The sequence below is a fragment of the Nelumbo lutea genome, chromosome 3 (genome assembly GCF_056320005.1).
Source record: "Nelumbo lutea isolate HS-2025 chromosome 3, American lotus-T2T, whole genome shotgun sequence".
Classification (NCBI taxonomy): domain Eukaryota; kingdom Viridiplantae; phylum Streptophyta; class Magnoliopsida; order Proteales; family Nelumbonaceae; genus Nelumbo; species Nelumbo lutea.
Genome location: NC_142686.1, coordinates 68,619,061 through 68,638,636, shown reverse-complemented (window position 1 = coordinate 68,638,636; position 19,576 = coordinate 68,619,061). Strand labels below are relative to the sequence as shown.

Sequence of the window (19,576 nt, the reverse complement as noted above, 5' to 3'; positions counted from 1 at the left end):
GGATGGCGGGGCCCACAACACGGTGGCACTCAGCACAACGCGCCCCACTGTTGGCCCCACCGAAGGAGGAAGGGGGCGTTACTTCCGAAAGCGCATTTTAGCTGGATTTCATAAAGCGTTCGCGTCCTCGAGGGAAGGTGCTGCTTTTTGGCGGGTAAAGTTTCATTTACTGCGAAACCCGAACCCAGAAAAACTCAATTTTCCCGCTATTTCATGCGAGTTGCAGAGCATCGATGGTCGATGCCGCTCGGGTGGATCCGGTATTAGGGTTATTCCAGGGTTTTTGCTAATACCAGGGCTCACATGTTTCTTTGGCGGAATAATTTGGTCCTTTTTTGTCCCTTATTTTAATTGCCGAATCTGCAACCAGGGAGGGAGGTCGGGGGAGTTGGAAGAGCAGACAAAAAGTTGTTTAATCTTTTTTGCTTAAAGGAGAATTAGGGCTCTCTGGGCTGCATTAGGAGGGAAAGCTTGTGTTGAAGCTAGGGTTTCCACTGCCGAGAGTTTTGTTGGGCCCGCTTGGCATTTAATACAGTAGATGTAGGAGTGAAAGATTTGGAGATTTGAAGATTCTCTTTTTTCAATCATCTGCCGCTTCCTCCTTGTAATTTCTTGTCCTCTAATGCAGTAATGCTCTGTGATCTGTGTATCCCACAAAAAGAAATGGGAAGAGAGGAGTGCTGTTAATGATCGGTAAATCTGTTGCTTTCAACGTCTAACCATCTTTTGAATCTGTGTAAGAAATGGGTTTTCATTGGTTAAAAGACTTCAATCTATGAGCAGAACTGGCTCTTCTGTCTTGTGGGTTTTCCATCATTTAGGGTTCGAGAAGCCCGTATAGCTACATTGTACAGAAAATGGCGGTAAATGCTTCAGAGGAGAGAATGCTGAATATTTCATGGTTGGATCTCTTACAACGACTCCCCATTTTTTCCCCAGTTCAGGTCGTTGAGTTTGATAGCATTTAAAACTTTAAAGGTCCTTTCTGTGTCTGAAGAGCTGGAAGTAAGTTACGGGTATTTTCAACTCCCGAGAGTCGCTTGTTGCTGCTGGTCTCGCTGCCTAAAGAACCGGGCGTTTCGAGTTCTGGTCTCTGTTTGCAGTATCCTCATGTCTTGGGGCTTCGAGGTTCGTCCATGATCAGGTACGACCACTGGTGAGTGACAAGGTTCGAAGTTTGGGGTTCAGCAATGGCTACTTATGCTTAGTTCTTAGTTGTATTTGTAAAGAAAAACCAGTCCTTTTCTACCTGTGCTTTTCTGTGGATCCTCTGGAGCTGAATCGGGTTTTCGCTACTTGGGGGGTTCAGGGCTCGGAATCTCCATTATTTACACCGCATTGAGCCGCAGGTTGCTTTAAGGAAGTCATTGTTAGAGCTAATGATGAGGCTCCTTTGGCTTTTAACAGTATCCCTCTTTTTCATCTCCGCTATGGGGCAGCTTCCTTCGCAGGATATTCTGGCACTTCTCGAGTTCAAGAAGGGAATCACGCATGACCCAACTGGTTACATCCTCCAGTCTTGGAATGAGGAGTCTATCGACTTCAATGGCTGCCCTTCTTCCTGGAATGGAATTGTCTGCAATGGTGACAAGGTTGCTGGGGTTATTCTTGATAATCTGAGTCTCTCTGCCATTGCTGACTTGAGCGTATTTGCCAACCTAACGATGTTAGTGAAACTTTCCATGGCGAACAATTCCATGTCAGGCACAATCCCCAGCAATATAGCCGACTTCAGGAGCCTTCTTTATCTGGATATGTCGAACAATCTGTTCTCCTCTACTTTACCTCCTGAAATAGGCAGGTTACAGGGATTACGTAACCTGTCGTTAGCTGGAAACAATTTCTCTGGATCGATACCAGATTCAATTGGTGGTGTCAGTTCTATCCAGTCTCTGGATTTGAGTCGGAACTCCTTTTGTGGGCCATTGCCTTCATCACTGACCAAGTTGAAAAAGTTGGTATCTCTTAATCTCTCACGTAATGGGTTTACCAAGAAGATCCCGTCTGGTCTTGAGCAGATACCGAATCTCGAGGTCCTTGATTTGCATGGGAATAAATTTGATGGCCATCTGGACGAGAAGTTCTTGCTTTCTACAAATGCTATTCATGTTGATCTTAGTGGAAATTTGCTAGGGAGCGCAAATTCACAGAAGCAGAAATTTCTTCCTCTTATTTCTGAAACTATCAAGCATTTGAATCTAAGCAACAACCACCTGACTGGGTCACTGGTCAATGATGGCGAGTTTTCCATGTTCGGAAGCGTGCAAGTATTGGATCTCAGCTACAATCAACTGTCAGGAGAATTGCCTGAATTTAATTTCGCATATGAGCTTGAAGTTCTGAGGCTTGGAAACAACAGGTTTTCAGGGTTTGTACCTAATGTACTTCTAAAAGGAGATTCTTTGGTTCTAACAGAACTGGATTTGAGTTCTAACAATCTGTCAGGTACTTCTGAAATAACTGATGTTTTATAAAAATATTTTGATGTTAATGACATTCTCTTCCCTCCTGCATCATGCACTTTTTTTTTTATTTTATACATAAAATGATTTTGTGTATGAAGATGAAGATTTCTTCCTCCAATGTTGCGTATAGGTATACCATTATGTTTATTACTTAGGCAAATTTGATGCCATTTCTTAACAGGCAAATTGCATTTTCTTTTCATTTGAACCGGTTCCTTGCAACTAGTCTTGCAGTTTTATATTACACTGTTCTTGTTCATCTTTCAGGGCCAATTAGCATGATCACATCGACAACTTTGACCATCCTTAATCTCTCATCAAATGAAATTTCTGGTGAACTTCCATTGCTGACTGGGAGCATCATTGTATTAGATCTATCAAAAAACCAGTTCACAGGAGATTTATCCAAAATGGTGAAATGGGGGAATAATATTGAGTTTCTTGATCTCAGCCAGAACCAGCTGACGGGTTCAATTCCTGATGTAACCTCACAATTTTTACGCCTAAATTATCTCAATCTCTCGTACAATTTTCTGAGCAGTTCTCTCCCAACAGTTCTGGCACAGTATCCTAAACTTGTAGTCCTCGATCTCAGTTCCAACCAATTCAATGGCCCCCTTCTGACTGAGCTGTTAACTTTGCCCACATTGCAAGAACTTCATCTAGAAAACAATAGGCTCACTGGAAGCATTAAGTTTGCCTCTCCTTCAAACAAACCCAGCCTTCAAGTTCTTGATCTTTCTCACAACCAATTTGAAGGCTATTTTCCTGATAGTTTTGGGTCTTTGACTGGACTTCAAGTGCTTCGCCTTGCAGGGAACAATTTCTCTGGTTCTATACCATCTTCTGTATCTGAGATTAGTTCTTTAATTTCACTAGATATATCCCAAAATCACTTTTCAGGTCCCTTGCCAGATAACTTACCTAACACCCTTCAGAGCTTCAATGTATCATACAATGATTTATCTGGAGTTGTTCCAATGAACCTGAGGAAGTTTCCAGATTCTTCTTTCCATCCTGGAAATCCTGGATTAAAACTTCCTGCAGCTTCACCAGGATCTAGCAATTTTCCATCTCGAAAGCCCACTAGAAAACCAATAAAAACCGTGATCAAACTGGTAGTGATAATAACATGTGTGGTTGCTGCGGTCATTCTGGTCCTGTTAGCCATCTTTATACACTACATACGGATATCAAGGAGGCCTCCACCTGAAAATATCACAAGCAAAAATCTTAGTAGAAGGGTACCATCAAATCCTTCTGGGTTTCATGGAAGGGACAGTGGTGGTGCTTTGGTTGTTTCAGCTGATGATCTTATAGCCTCACGAAAGGGATCTTCATCTGAGATAGTAAGCCCAGATGAGAAAATGGCTGCAGTTACTGGTTTCTCCCCATCAAAGCACAGCCATTTCTCATGGTCACCAGATTCTGGTGATTCATTCACTGCAGAAAACTTGGCAAGGCTTGATGTGAGGTCACCAGACCGATTGGCTGGTGAGCTGTATTTTCTGGATGATTCTCTAACCCTGACACCAGAGGAATTGTCAAGGGCTCCTGCTGAAGTATTGGGGAGGAGTAGCCATGGGACTTCTTATAGAGCAACTCTGGATAATGGGTTGTTCTTGACTGTGAAGTGGTTGAGAGAAGGGGTGGCAAAACAGAGAAAGGAGTTTGCGAAGGAGGCTAAGAAGTTTGCAAATATCAGGCACCCGAATGTAGTTGGCTTGCGGGGATACTATTGGGGGCCCACTCAGCATGAGAAGCTCATTCTCTCAGACTATATCTCACCTGGAAGCCTTGCAAGCTTTCTCTATGGTATTGCCCCTCTCTACTATTGTGCATTTATCCTTATGTTGGTCATAGTTGAATTGTTATCAGAATTCTTCTATTCTTGTTCATTTGTACTGACATACCAGATTTGCACCCTGTGGACGGATCAAACCTTGAAGTGATCAGTTGAATCTGATTAGTTTAATTTTGTCAATTATTTATATGGTTGTCTAGAAATAGCTGATTGATTGAATTTTTAAGGTTATCCTTTTCGTATCAGTCTCTTTGGCTTGTTTAGTTCAGATACCTAACTGCATACCTACTCGATGGCCACTCCTATCTTATTCTTTCTTCTCGTTCTTTTCCTATGAATGCTAGATCATGTGTTGTTATTCTCTGTTGTTTTTCCCTTTTCTTTCTTTCATTTTCCTAGTAATGAACTGGATTTCCTGAAATGACTGTTCATTGGGCTGCTTCTGCTGTTTTACCAATTTATTTTGCTTTATAATTTGTAATTTCTTTTTCAATTATTTGTTACAAAGTTTGAGTATTATTTTCCTACCCAAGAATGATATCTTAGTCAGCTAATTGTTAAACACCTTCAAGTGTGAAACCTTGACTAGGCATGATAAATACATAAAATGTAAATAGAAATCTGACTCCCATCTATTAATGCACTGGAGCTAGACTATCCAATTATTGAGCTATCTCTGAGATTTGTAGCTAAAACATGCACTGAAATTAACATTACATGAGGATGGAGGTTTTCATTTTGGATTGTTAGTTTGGCTATCCAAAAGAATTCAATGGATTGTCCTGTCACGCTAACCTAATCAATTCCTTTGGGATGGACAACAAGCCCACTGCGTGTTCATTTGGAGAATCATACTGCTTAGGAATTTGAGTCCACTACCTTGGTGGTTGTAGAGACAGTTCACATGTGCATCTACTTAATAGTTGAATTTGCATTCCAAACTGTTCTATAAGTAAGTCTTAGGAATGCTGTTCCTTTCCCAAGGACGGATGATCATTGTCCTTTTTCCCTTTTTTTTTTGGTAACCTGTTAAATGAAAATATTTTTTGGTGTTTTCTGGTTTCTTCTGGTATGCATGTTCTTTTGTATAAGAAAATTCATGGAAACTAGCTTGGTACCACTAGAGTGGGTATTTTTTTGGTCAGTAAGTGCCTGGTTCTTTTTCATATTTCCCATGTGTATTAACAAATTGTTTGAATGTTTTACTCCCTTTGTACAAATTATAGAGCAATGCTAGTGGCCTATAGAACTTGTCTATCATGGAGATAAGATGAAACATAAAAAATGCTTTTGTGCAAATACTAGGGGCTTATGTGGTCATATGCCTTGCCCTTTTGTGGTGCTTCATGAAGGTGAAGCCTACGATGCTATGATCAGGAAATTAATTGATACTCGCCTCAAAAACTTGGAGCTCGAAACATGACTCGAGCTCATAGAGTTTCGAGTTTTTGGCTCAAACTTGACTTGAGTTGATACTCGCGAGCTACTCAAGCTCGATTCGACTTGAGCCGATTATAAATAAAATAGTATTAAAAATTATAAACAAATTAATGTTAGGCATATTAAAAATAAAAGTATATTAAGAAACTTGAGTATATATTAAAAGATTATAAATAAATTAATATTATAAATACTATAAGTAATAATATATTATGAAAATGAATTATTAGTTTATTTATTTATATTATAAATAAGTAAAATGTTTATTTATATTATAAATTCAAACATATTAAAAAATAGTATTTTATTATGAACTTGATTAAGTTTTTGAGCCACTCGAGCTGGGTATTGTGAATCTTGAACTTGGCTCAACCAATTACTTGACTTGAACTTGATTACTTTCAGCTGGGTTCGAGTATTTAGTTAGCGAAGCCCGAGTAGCATGCGAATAAACTTGTCTAGCTTACACCCAATGTATTTATCTATACACATGAGTTTATGTTTCTTTTTTTCTTCTATGAAAATGACTTCTATTTCCTTCTAATCTGGTAATTCTTTGTTTTCAGATCGACCAGGAAGAAAAGGACCTCCACTGACTTGGACCCAGCGTCTCAAAATTGCAGTTGATGTTGCACGTGGCCTAAACTATCTCCATTTTGATAGATCAGTACCTCATGGCAACCTCAAAGCAACTAACATACTCTTAGATGGGCCTGATCTTAATGCTCGTGTTGCTGATTACTGCCTGCACCGCCTCATGACCCAGGCAGGTACCGTTGAACAGATCCTAGATGCAGGTGTATTAGGATATCGAGCACCAGAATTAGCTGCCGCAAAGAAGCCTACTCCCTCCTTCAAGTCAGATATATATGCTTTTGGGGTGATATTATTGGAACTTCTGACAGGGAAGTGTGCTGGTGATGTGGTTTCTGGCGAGGAGGGTGGTGTTGATCTAACGGATTGGGTGCGGCTGAGGGTGGCAGAGGGGCACGGCTCAGATTGCTTTGATGCTGCACTGACTCCTGAATTGGGGATTCCAGCAGTAGAAAAAGGCATGAAGGAGGTCCTAGGCATAGCTTTGAGATGTATACGCTCTATTTCAGAAAGGCCAGGGATTAAATCAGTATACGAGGATCTTTCGTCTATATAATCCCTTTATCTTGCCCTGTGGACTTGAATTTCCTGTCCCAGAGGCCTCCTCACTCAAGCCCCTCTTTTTTTTTTTTTCTTGTCTGTTGATTTCTGATAGGGTTTAACTTAGATTTTCAGCATTTTTCGTTTGTGTAAAGGGTCCTCCGTGTAAGTTATACACAAAAGGTCATTGTGTTAACCATTAACTCATACTGCAATGGATCCAGAGTTCCAGATGGATGGAATTGCCTAGTTAATCAGCATCTTTGGTGATTTTTAATTACATTGCGTGGTCTGTATTCCAAAAACTCTTCAATACCTTTCAAATATCGTTTTCTGGAATACCATTCTATTTTAGTATTATAAGCAAAAACTGAGAGCATGGCATCCAGCCACCCCGTGCATGTATGTCATCAAGACTGTCACTGTTGAGAGCCCTGGAGGTGATTGGAATCAATGTGCCTCTCAACACCTAGTAAACTGGCTTTTCTGTTTGTGTTCTATGGTAGACCTTCCAACTTCCAAGAACAATTCTAGTAGAACGGGTTTGGAGATACAAGCCTTAGGTCCGATTCCAAGGGTTGGACCGCCTAAGTCGCATTCCTGGGGGTGATGCCATCAGGCCCATCACCATTCACAATTCATGAGGAACAATCAATGGCCACGGGTCTGTATTAGTAAGTAGTAATTCCTTGTGGTTGGTGATCGTTGTGCTGGTGTGGCTGGCAATGGCATTGCTCTTCCAATACCAATACTTGTATTCATGTGTCGGTCTAATATAATGAAAATTTTCATGATAAAATCCAGTATTTTTCAGGAGGGATATCAGAGTCAGCAAGGAATGGAAGTCACATGGTATGTCAATCAAGGCATTCTCTTCTTGCTATCGGTACTGCCCATTGACCTACAAACTTTCCCCACTCTCTTGTTCCTTCTTCCCCAAAGTATGACTCCGGTGCAAGTGACGGCCAAACAAGACCTCTTCCCTAGTTCCCTGGATGAATGGCGATTGACTCTTGCCGAACGTCAGAAGGGAAATCAAGGTTGCAACAGATGCTGGTTGATTGGATCTTCACAGATGTTAGGGTGGCACATGCCTCTTGCTTTCAATGAGAAACACTGGTGATGATGTTTTGAAGATAAAACAATGGAAATTGGATCTAAAGACCATTCTTAACAAATATACGTTCAAATATCAAAGAAAAACATACCTTCCATCTCTCTGAGCAGCAAACTTGATCCCGCAGGAATCCGATTCGTAGACGAGTCTCCACTCGACTCCAAGCCTCCAATAAGATGGGAAATAGATTGAAAAATGAGCACTTGGCCGAGTGGTGACTATCTCTATTTATACATATTCTTGAGGTAATCAAAAGGTCCTCCGTTTCAATTCTCTAACAGCCCAATGAATGCAACAACGTGGCCAACCTATTTGAGAATGTGGTTAGTCTAACAATCTCCCACTTGGTCCGTTGTTGTTCTGTGAAAAATGTTCGTAAGGCCAAAGCAAGGAAGTCAACAATCTTGGTTCTAATGACTTCAATAAATATTTGAGCATGAAGGTTCCTTGCTAATTTAGTGCAAGCAAATCCATTTTCATGTTAAAATATTTACAAAATCACCCTTCCCAAGTTAAAAGGTATAAAATGGGTATAATAGAATGAGCTCACAATCCCAAAAATGGCCAACAAACCATAATGGTATATGTCATCTAGATATTAGGATGACAAAGGACAAATGGTAGTGATCAGCTGCCCAAATCAAATGTGCACATAATAACAAATGAAATTACAAATTAACAAAACAAACTCCCACTAATTAAATAAATTCATTTACATCAGACTCCCATATCACTAACGTGTTGTTTCAATATGCTAATTGGAAATCCTTTAGTAATAGGATTTGTTAGATCGCTTTTTGAAGCAATATAAGAAATAGTTATTGACCCATTTTGCACATTTTTAGGAACAAAATGATATTGGACACTGATATGTTTAGTTTTTGAGTGATGTCGCACATTCTTTAAAAGTGCAATTGCAGCAGAATTATCACAATAAAATTGTAAAGGTCTAGATACAGAGACAATGATGAGCAATTCTCTTAGAAGGTTTCTCAACCATATGGCATTCTTTGTAGCCACATAAAAAGATATGCATTTTGCCTCCATGGTAGATAGAGCCACGCATGCCTTCTTTTGGCTCCTCCAGCCATCATAAAAACATACTAAAAAGTAGATCTTCTAGAGTTTGGATATCAATTGTACTAAGAGTCAGCTTTCTAGTCACCTCTAGATTTTCAACTTGGCCATAAACAAGCATGTAGTGCTTTGTTTGTTAAAGGTATCTCATTACCTCTTTATCTATTTGCCAATATTTCCATCTTGAATTGCTTTGATATTTCCCCAACATTCCTACTATAAAATTCAAGTCAGGTCTAGTGCAAATCATGGCATACATTAGGCTCCCAACTACAAATGCATAAAGGGATGTTTTTCATCTTTTGCTGCTCCAGGTCATTCTTAGGGCATTGATCAAGACTTAAAGTGTCCCCTTTAACAAAAAGAGACTCTCTAGAAGAACAAGAGTCCATGCCAAATTTCTTCAACATCTTATTTATGTAAGCTTCTTGTTTAAGGCCTAGAAGTCTCAACTATTTCGGCATATTTTGATTCCCAAAACATAGGATGTTAGACAGTTTTGTATGCCCTTAGCTTCAATCAAGATGATGTACTTTATGAGTTTATTGTAAATGAATAAAGGTGCATATTTGATTCATGTTCCCTTAGTATGTTTCTGTGTAATACCCTTAAACTGGACACTTAATGAGATTCGTGTTAGTTTAGAATGTTCATAGCCAATGGGTTGGTCTGGGGAGACCTATCCTGACAAGGCTGACACTGTGGTGCCACCAAGTCGGTTGGGGTGGCCTGTCTCAACTGCTAGGGTGAGACCCCAGGCACATACAATGTAGGATTAATTGAATCTATGAACTGGACCAGATTTCCAGTATTGCCCTGGACCTTGGAGATTGATGGGCAAAATTGAAAAGTTACACCCGACCCCTAGACTCGATTATGATACTGCACTAGGTGTTGGATTGGTCTATCTTTGATGTACCATTTACTGAGATCCTTAGCGGGGGTCAAGACCTGGGTATGATGGGACAGTCTGAGAATTCATCTGAGTGGGTGATCATAGTGACAGGATCAGGCCCTTTGTCGGACAAAGGTAATGATCGGGGATGCACTCTCACTGATGGAAACAAAGACTACCGGCAGCCGATTTCAATCGTTGAGATTTGTTTTGCAAAATATATTTTATATGAGATATAAAAGTATATATATTATGGTTTCTAAATGATTTGCAAAAGGTTTTAATTCTCGTGATCCATGTAAGCAGAGAGTGCAACACTATTCCTTGTAGCCGAGGGAAAGGTCCTCTCTTGTCGGGCAGTGTATGATCATTATGGGCTAAGAGGTTAAGTGTAAGACCATTGAGGATAATACCTGATGGGCTAATCTTGCATCTGCCCACATTCCCTGGGTGTTACAAGGTGGCTTGGCCCAAGGACTACTTAGGGTAAGTGTTGGGCCCAAATAGCCCATAAGATGGGTTTCAGGGGGTGCACTGTCCATAACAGTTTATTCGGCCAAACCTTGTAACAAAGGCTGGGCTGAACCCATGTGACTGATGTGTAGATCAATGTTTGGGTTCCACGCCATACAAGGAAGCCCAACTGGGCAGCAGTTTGGAAGGCTAAGTGAGTACATAACCTTAAATGGGCCTTAAGCCCATTTCAAATTGGGCTGGTTTGACCAGTCAATTAAAAGGGGCAAATTCTGAGATGGATCAGCTGATAGGATTGGTCCCAGACCCTATCCACTTAGAGAGCCCAAGATCTAAATAAGATTTAGATCTGGAAGCCTCCTAATTAGATTAGGAGATGGCTGATCTGATCTGCAGATAAGATGAGGATTATCCCTTATCACTTAAAGGGACTTCTAATCCAAATATGACTTGGATTAGTAACTCCTAATGGGATTAGGAGCTGATCCCTTTAAGTCTATAAAAGGAGGAGGGGGCGGCAACCTTTTGACATGCAACCAACATACTCTTGTCTTCAGAGTTGAAATCACAAGAAGAGAGAATTCTACACCCTGCGAATACTCTCTTGCCACCTCCTTCCTGCAGTCGCCACCTCTAGTAGTTCGATCTCCTACTCTCTACATGAGTAATCAAGATTTGATCTTGATACCAATCTTTTGGGGAAAAGAATGATTGGATCTGTATTCACAAGCCATCCTGTTGATTCTTGTGAAGGGTCAAGTTCTTTTGGAAGAACATTGTTGATTATACTCCAACCTACACTGCACCATCTTCAGTGGGAACAGATTTTGGATCCTTCCTTGGGCGTGAACACCTCCATTGGGAGATACCGTTTCTCTGTACCAGGTACATTCTCCCTCTTACTCCTTTTGGTTCAGATCTGATTTGGTTAATGGTTCAAGATTGATCCTTGAAAAATATGTTTTTCTAAAAAGGGAATTCGATTCCCTGCAAAATGGGAGAAGTTTTTGAAATTCACCCAGTCCATTCCGCAACTTTTGGGCGTCCATGTGATGGATATCCCATCCCTTCAGTGGTATCAGAGCCAGGTTCAAATCTTGAACCAATTTGTTTCAGATCTGAACCTGCGCAAATGGGCAGAAGATGTTCTACCCAATTTGCGTAGATATGGGTTTTGGGAAACTTGTTCCAAAAAATTAATGGGCGAATAATCTAAAATTAATTTTATTCATACAAGAGGAGATCGATTTCTTGGTTTGCCTAGGGAACCCACAAGATTTGCAGTTTTTTGATTTATTCATTACATTTGGTCTATAAATAATTTTTTTTTAGACTCAATGTATTAGGCATTCGATCTGATGTAATTATAATAGAAATTAGGTTTTCTATTTCTATTTAATTTTGGATCGAAGATGGTGGCGCATGGAAGGAGATTTCGCAGATGGGATATTCGCTACATGCGATTTACAGTTTGTGAAACTGCAACCTGTGATCTAACCTCTGTTTTGCAGGATGGATTGTGCGAACTACCCTATTTGACTGATTCTCGATTTTGTTTTATCAATTCTTTAATTTCATATTATTTTCTTGAATTAAGGATTTAAGTAAAGATCAAACCCTAGATCCATTCGAACCAAGATTGGTTCAAACTATTTGGACCAAATCTAGGGTTTAATCGAGGCTGAAAGTCAGCCCTAATTTTCCCACTAATGGGCCTGAGGATTGATATTTAATTGAATGTTTAATTCGGCCCAACCTATAAAGGCCCAGTTTTAAATAGTTAAAACTGCCAAAAGCCTATTTCAAAGGACATTTACCTAGATAATATTAATGGTTAATATTATGGATTTAAAACGGGCTTCCAATGGGCCTTACAGATGATTAATTGATTGGATCCATTTATCCCTGCATAAGATGTATGGATGTGAGATGTGAGACGTACATGGGCCATAAGTGTTTGGCCCATGCTCAATCGACAGTGGCTCTTGCGCACACCATGGCTGAATGCACATCATTGCCATGGTGTCCCTTTTGGACATTGGATGACCTTCCTTAGTGGTGAGCCCCACACCTCATCAAGAGGTTACGTGCGAAACCCTAGCCGATTAAGGCCCACCAAAATCTGACTTTATGAAAGTCAGTGGGAGCCACTTTGGTTTGACCTAAATCAAACTAGAGCATAATAACAGTTCCCTCTAGCTAATATGAGTGCATGTGATAAGGAGATTCATATGATGAACTCTCTAAAGACCTTCCATCATTAACATGATGATGGGTCCTTCAGTAATGAGGAAACACACCAGAAAATGGGTTATCCATTTGCTGTTGGGCTTGTCTAAGTGTTTCATAAATTGATAGGGGCGTCATAGACCGATGTGGGAGGGGCTTCACCAGAAAATGGGAACTCTCTCACGGTACCTTGGTGTTAACGAATATAATGGGCAAGCTCACACTGGATAGAAAGGTTTACCTGAAAACGACATTGAACCTTGTCTGATAGAGGCCAAAGGGAAAACTCATATGATGAGTGGATATGATCCTTCACAGAAAGGTGGTGGGGTTATGTAGCTGAAACAGTTGGTTCCATGCACCCTATATGATTTCCCACATTTCCAGAGACAACCCGTAGTCTCCGTCACTGAGAAAGGAGGGAAATCTCAGAGATGAATAAATGGAAATGGATCGTAGATTAAAATCCATATCTATGTAATGAACATGAATCAAATTAGGTTATGGACTGATGTTTGCTCTTTTATCAGAAAATGGCAAACAGATCATTTGCAAAGCTTCTTGACGACAACAAGCTTAAGAGCCCAAACTATGTTGACTGGTACAGGAACATTATGTTGGTCCTAGTTTCTGAAAAGCTAGACAAAGTGGCAAAGAATCCTGCCCCGGAGCGTCTGGGCGATAGGGTTTCTAAGGCCCGAAGGAGAGACTATCAGGAATGGGAGGAGAAAAACTCCCTTGCCCGGTGTTACATCATTGCCTTCTTGGACAACCCAATACAGAGGCAGTTCGATCAAATCAAACTTGCCAAGGACATATTGGACAGTCTCAGGACGATGTATGAAGAGCATAATCATTCTACTCGACAAAAGGTCTTGAAACAGTTCATGACCGCACAAATGACCAAGGGCCAACAAGTTCATGACCATTGTGTTCGGATGATGGGATACATCACTGAATTGGAGGCTCTTGGATCCGGGCTGCACCTTGCGACCCAGATAGATGCTATCCTTAATTCTTTGCCTCCTTCATTTAATCTGTTCATTATGAACTATAATATGAACAAGCTGAATGTCAGCTTGCAAGAGCTCAGCAATATGTTGCAAAGAGCCGAAGAACTTATTAGAAAGGATGAGCCTGTAGCTATGTTTATTGAAACTAGCAAGATAGGCAAGGGAAAGAGGAAGGCAAAGAAGCCTCAAAAGAAAGCCACTAAGGGTAAGAAGCAGAAGAAAGACAAAGCATCGGATTCCTGTCACTTCTGCAAGAAGACCGGCCACTGGAAAAGGAACTACCCTGCCTACCAGGAATCCAAAAAGGTAATTTCGAAACTAGTGTTATAGAAACCAATTTGTTGGTAGCTTCTGCGTCCTGGTGTATTGACTCCGGGGCTTCAACTCATGTGTGTAATTCACTGCAGGGGTTCAAGTTAAGCAGAAGGCTGAGTGAAGGAGAAGTCACACTCTACTTGGGAACTACTGCAATTGTTGCAGTTGCGGCCATAGGAACCGTGGAATTACTTTTTAGAGAAGGAACTATTGTACAAAGAGATTGTCTTTATGTACAAAATTTATGGAGAAATTTGATTTCTGTCTCAAAATTGTGTGTAGATGGTTATTCTGTCTTCTTTAGTAATATTATTACTATTAAAAGAAATAACAGATTCATCGCATACGGGGAACTGGAGAACGGTCTCTATGTTCTACATCCTTCTCTAGAAACTAACATAACCGAAACTACGTCGGCTGAAATCCCCAAGAAGAGAGCCTGTGATACAGTCAATCCCACATGTCTGTGGCATTACCGACTTGGCCACATCGATGTTGACCAAATCACAAGGTTGGTAAAGGATGGTCCTTTGGATTTTCTAATTGTAGAAGATCTTCCCACCAATGAGCCTTGCCTACAAGGAAAGATGACAAAACGACAATTTAGCGGTAAGCCTGAAAGATGTACAGGCACACTTGACCTAATACATATTGATGTATGTGGTTCCCTGAGTGTTAGGACATGAAATCAATACGTGTATTTCATCACCTTCACAGATGATTTTTCACGATATGGTTACGTGTACCTAATGAGACACAAGTCTGAATCCTTTGAAAAGTTTAAAGAATTTAGACAAGTGGTCGAGAAACAGTTAGGGAGAGAAATTAAAGCCCTTCAATCAGATCGAGGTGGCGAGTATCTCTCTGACGAATTCAGGGACTACTTAAAGGACAATGGGATAATATCAAATTAGCTCCTCCTGTGACACCACAACTTAATGGTGTTTTAGAGAGGAGGAATAGGACCTTATTGGATATGGTCCGGTCACTTCTCATACACTTATTGTTACCCACATCCTTTTGGAGTTATGCATTAGAGACTGCGATTTACATTCTGAATCAGGTCCCAACCAAATCGGTTCCGAATACTCCATATGAACTTTGGACCGGAAAGAAGCCAACTGTCAAACACTTGAAGATTTGGGGTTGTCCATCACACGTTAAAAGAACGAGTGCAGACAATTTGGAATCCAAGACCAGTCATTGCCTATATGTAGGCTACCCAAAAAGCTCTGTAGGTTACCTATTCTATGACCCAAGTGAGCAGAAGGTGTTCTACAGTCGAAATGCACAATTCTTGGAAACCGATTACATCCTGTACACTCATCGTCAGGAAGTTGTTCTTGATGAGGAGAGCTCAGGAGCAGTGGGAGATGTCCCACAAGTTCTAGGTAGTGACCAACCTAGAAGATCCACTCGGGTATCCAGGCCACCAGTCTGTTATGGTTATGACCAGGATAGTTACCTCGTGGAAACCTTGGCTACAGAGGAGGATCCCGTAACTTACGCAGAAGCAATGTTGGACATAGATTCCCAGAAGTAGGTGGAGGCCATTAGAGCAGAAATGGACTCAATGGAGACCAATGGAGTCTGGACTCTAATAGATCCACCCTCCGGGGTAAAAGCAATCGGCTGCAAATGGATTTACAAGAGGAAGAAGGGCCCCGATGGTAGAGTTGAGACCTTCAAAGCTCGTCTTGTGGCGAAAGGTTACACTCAGAAAGAGGGCATCGATTATGAGGAAACCTTTTTGCCTGTGGCAATGCTTAAATCCATTAGGATCCTACTAGCTGTAGCATCATACCATGATTATGAGATTTGCCAGATGGATGTCAAAACTGCATTCCTGAATGGAGATCTTACTGAAGATATCTATATGCAGCAGCCGCCAGGCTTCATAGCTGCGGGTTAGGAAAACATGGTATGTAAACTCAATATATTCATTTATGGACTTAAGCATGCTTCTAGAAGTTGGAACATCCGTTTTGACTCTACTGTCAAATCGTTTGACTTCGAGCAGAATCCGGATGAACCCTGTGTTTATAGGAAGTACAGTGGAGATAAGGTTACCTTCTTGGTTCTGTATGTAAATGACATTCTACTCATTGCGAATGATGTAGGAATGTTGACTACGGTGAAAGTATGGCTTTCACAGTAATTATCCATGATAGATCTTGGAGAAACCTCCTATATACTGGGTCTTCGACTCTATAGAGATAGATCAAAGCAAATAATAGGATTATCCCAATCTACCTACATTGACAAAATAGTCATAAGATACAGCATGGAAAACTCCAAGAAATGAAATGTTCCTTTTAGGCATGGAGTCACTCTCTCCAAGAAGATGTCGTAGGGAGCATCATGTATGCCATGCTATGCACTCGTCCTGACAGTGCTCAAGCAGTGAGTGTAGTAAGCAGATTTCAGGCCAACCCAGGGTAGGAGCACTGGACTGCTGTGAAAAACATACTTAAGTAACTACGAAGGAGAAAAGAGTTTTGTCTAGTATTCGATGGTAATTCACTACAGATCCAAGGGTATACAGATGTTGATTTCTAATCGGATCCAGATGATAGAAATCTACATCTGGATATGTTTTCACGATAGAATCGTGTGCTGTTTGCTGGAAAAGCAGCAAACAGGTGTCCACTGTAGACTCCACGACCGAGGCCGAGTACATTGCCTCAAATAAGGCTGCCAAAGAAGCCGTGTGGATGAAGAAGTTCATTCACGAGTTGGGAGTAGTTCCATCCAGCACATCACCCATCCCATTGTTGTGTGACAACAATAGAGCTATTGCTCAGGCTAAGGAGCCACGAGCCCACTCGAAATCAAAGAACATTGAGAGGAAGTACCATGTACTGCAAGAGATTGTTGGTAGAGGGGACGTCCTGATTTAGAAGGTAGCGTCAATAGAAAATGTAGCAGACCCATTTACAAAGCCATTATCACAGAAAGTGTTTGAGAAACACGTGAAAAGCATGGGACTCCGGCTAGTACCTGGTTGGACCTAAGTGCAAGTGGGAGCTGTTAGACAGTTTTGTATGCCCTTAGCTTCAATCAAAATTGATGTACTTTATGAGTTTATTGTAAATGAATAAAAGTGCATATTTGATTCATGTTCCCTTGGTATGTTTCTGTGTAATACCATTAAACTGGACACTTATCGAGACTCGTGTTAGTTTAGAATGTTCACAGCCAGTGGGTCGGTCTGGGGAGACCTATCCTGACAAGGCTGACACTGTGGTGCCACCAAGTCGGTTGGGGTGGCTTGTCTCAACTACCGGGGTGAGACCCTAGGCACATACAGTGTGGGATTAATTGAATCTTTGAACTGGACCAGATTTCCAGTATTGTCCTGGACCTTGGAGATTGATGGGCAAAACTGGAAAATTACACCCGATCCCTAAACTCAATTATGATACTGCACTAGGTGACGGATTGGGCTGTCTTTGATGTACCAATCAGTGAGATCCTTAGCGTGGTCAAAACCTGGGTATGTTGGGACAGTCTAAGAATTCATCTGAGTGGGTGATCATAGTGACAGGATTTGTCGGGCAAAGGCAATGATCGGGAATGCACTATCACTGATAGAAACCAAGACTGCCAACAGCCGATTTCAATCATTGAGATTTGTTTTGCAAAAATATATTTCATATGAGATCTAAAAGTATATATATTATGGTTTCTGAAATGTTTGCAAAAAGGTTTTAATTCCCGGGATCCATATAAGTTGAGAGTGCAACACTGTTCCTTGCAGCCGAGGGAGAGGTCCTCTCTTGTCGGGCAGTGTATGATCATTAAGGGCTGAGAGGTTTAGTGTAAGACCATTGAGAATAATACCTGATGGGCTAACCTTGCATCTGCCCACAGTCCCTGGGTGTTACAATGTGGCTTGGCCCAAGGACCACTTAGGGTAAGTGTTGGGCCCAAAGAGCTCACGAGATGGGTTTCAGGGGGTGCACTCTCCATAACAATGTATTCGGCCAGGCCTTGTAACAAAGTCTATGCCGAACCCATGTGGCTGATGTGTAGATCAATGTGTTAGACAGTTTTGTATGCCTTAGCTTCAATCAAAATTGATGTACTTTATGAGTTTATTGTAAATGAATAAAAGTGCATATTTGATTGGGCTGTCTTTGATGTACCAATCAGTGAGATCCTTAGCGGGGGTCAAAACCTGGGTATGTTAGGAAAATCCGAGAATTCATCTGAGTGGGTGATCATAGTGACAGGATCAGCCCCTTTGTCGGACAAAGGTAATGATGGGGGATGCACTCTCACTGCTGGAAACCAATACTGCCGGCAGCCGATTTCAACCGTTGAGATTTGTTTTGCAAAGTATATTTTATATGAGTAATAAAAGTATATATATTATGGTTTCTGAAATGTTTGCAAAAAGGTTTTAATTCCTGGGATCCATATAAGTAGAGAGTGCAACACTGTTCCTTGCAGCCGAGGGAGAGGTCCTCTCTTGTCGAACAGTGTATGATCATTAAGGGCTGAGAGGTTAAGTGTAAGACCTTTCAGGATAATACCTGATGGGCTAATCTTGCATCTGCCCACAGTCCCTGGGTGTTACAAAGTGGCTTGGCCCAGGGACCACTTAGGGTAAGTATTGGGCCCATAGAGCCCATTCGATGTGTTTCAGGGGGTGCACTGTCTTTAACAGTGTATTCGACCAGGCCTTGTAACAAAGGCTGGACCAAACCCATGTGGCTGATGTGTAGATCAATGCTTGGGTCCCACACCATACAAGGAAGCCCAACTGGGCAGCAGTTAGGAAGGTTAAGTGAGCACATAAGATTAATGGGCCTAAAGCCCATTTCGAACTGGGCTATTTATTTAGGGACGAATTTTGAGAAGGATTAGCAGATAGGATAGGGTCTTAATCCTATGCACTCAGAGAGTCCAAATCTGAATGTGATTCAGATCTAGAAACCTCCTAATGGGATGAGGAGAAAGTTAATCTAATCTACAGATAAGATAAGGGTTTATCCTTATCACTAGAAAAGAAGGCTGATCCAAATATGATTTGGATAAGCAGCTCCTAATGGTATTAGAAGCTGATCTTTTAAGTTAACAAAAGGAGGGGGCGGCAGCCTTTAGGAGAGATACATCAGATCCTCTTTAGTGCTGAAATCAAGAAGAGAAATTCTACACCCTGCAAATACTCTCTTGCCGCCTCCCTGTTCTTGCTGCCCTGTTTGTCAGTTCGACCTCCAGTTGTGGGAGAAGTCAAGATTGGATCTTGACATTAGTTCTTTGAGAAATGATTGAAAGGAAGTTGTGCTCACATACCATTCTACTAATTCTTGCGAAGGACAAAGTTCTTGGGGAAGAACACTACTGATTCTGCTCCATCCTGCACTGCGCCATCTTCAGTGGGAGCAGTCTTTGGATCCTTCCTTGGGCGTGAACACCTACGTAGGGAGATATTACTTCTCCGTATCAGGTATAATTCTCTCCTATTCCTTTTGGTTCAGATCTGGTTCAGTTTAAGGTTCAAGAATGATCCTTGGAAATATGATTTTCTAAATAGGGAATGTGATTCCCAATTTTAAAAATTTCTCTCCCTTCACGATGTTAGGGTCCCACGCCATACAAGGAAGC

At 41.1% G+C, this 19,576-nt stretch overlaps 1 protein-coding gene across 1 annotated transcript; it reads left to right on the top strand.

The window, feature by feature from the left end:
• The first annotated feature begins 264 nt into the window (after positions 1-264).
• On the top strand, positions 265-7,123 carry GHR1 (Leucine-rich receptor-like protein kinase family protein). Its single transcript, XM_088981503.1, has 3 exons — positions 265-2,445; positions 2,733-4,280; positions 6,276-7,123. The coding sequence occupies exons 1-3, from the start codon at positions 1,380-1,382 to the stop codon at positions 6,857-6,859; spliced, it is 3,198 nt and encodes a 1,065-aa protein (XP_088837629.1). The 5' UTR covers positions 265-1,379; the 3' UTR covers positions 6,860-7,123.
• The last annotated feature ends 12,453 nt before the right edge of the window (positions 7,124-19,576 follow it).

Excerpts from the sequence above, each read along its gene's own strand:
- GHR1 (XM_088981503.1), top strand. The coding sequence starts at position 1,380 with ATGATGAGGCTCCTTTGGCTTTTAACAGTATCCCTCTTTTTCATCTCC. Across the intron at positions 2,446-2,732 it reads GAGTTCTAACAATCTGTCAG|GGCCAATTAGCATGATCACA; the intron begins GTACTTCTGAAA and ends TTCATCTTTCAG. Across the intron at positions 4,281-6,275 it reads CCTTGCAAGCTTTCTCTATG|ATCGACCAGGAAGAAAAGGA; the intron begins GTATTGCCCCTC and ends CTTTGTTTTCAG.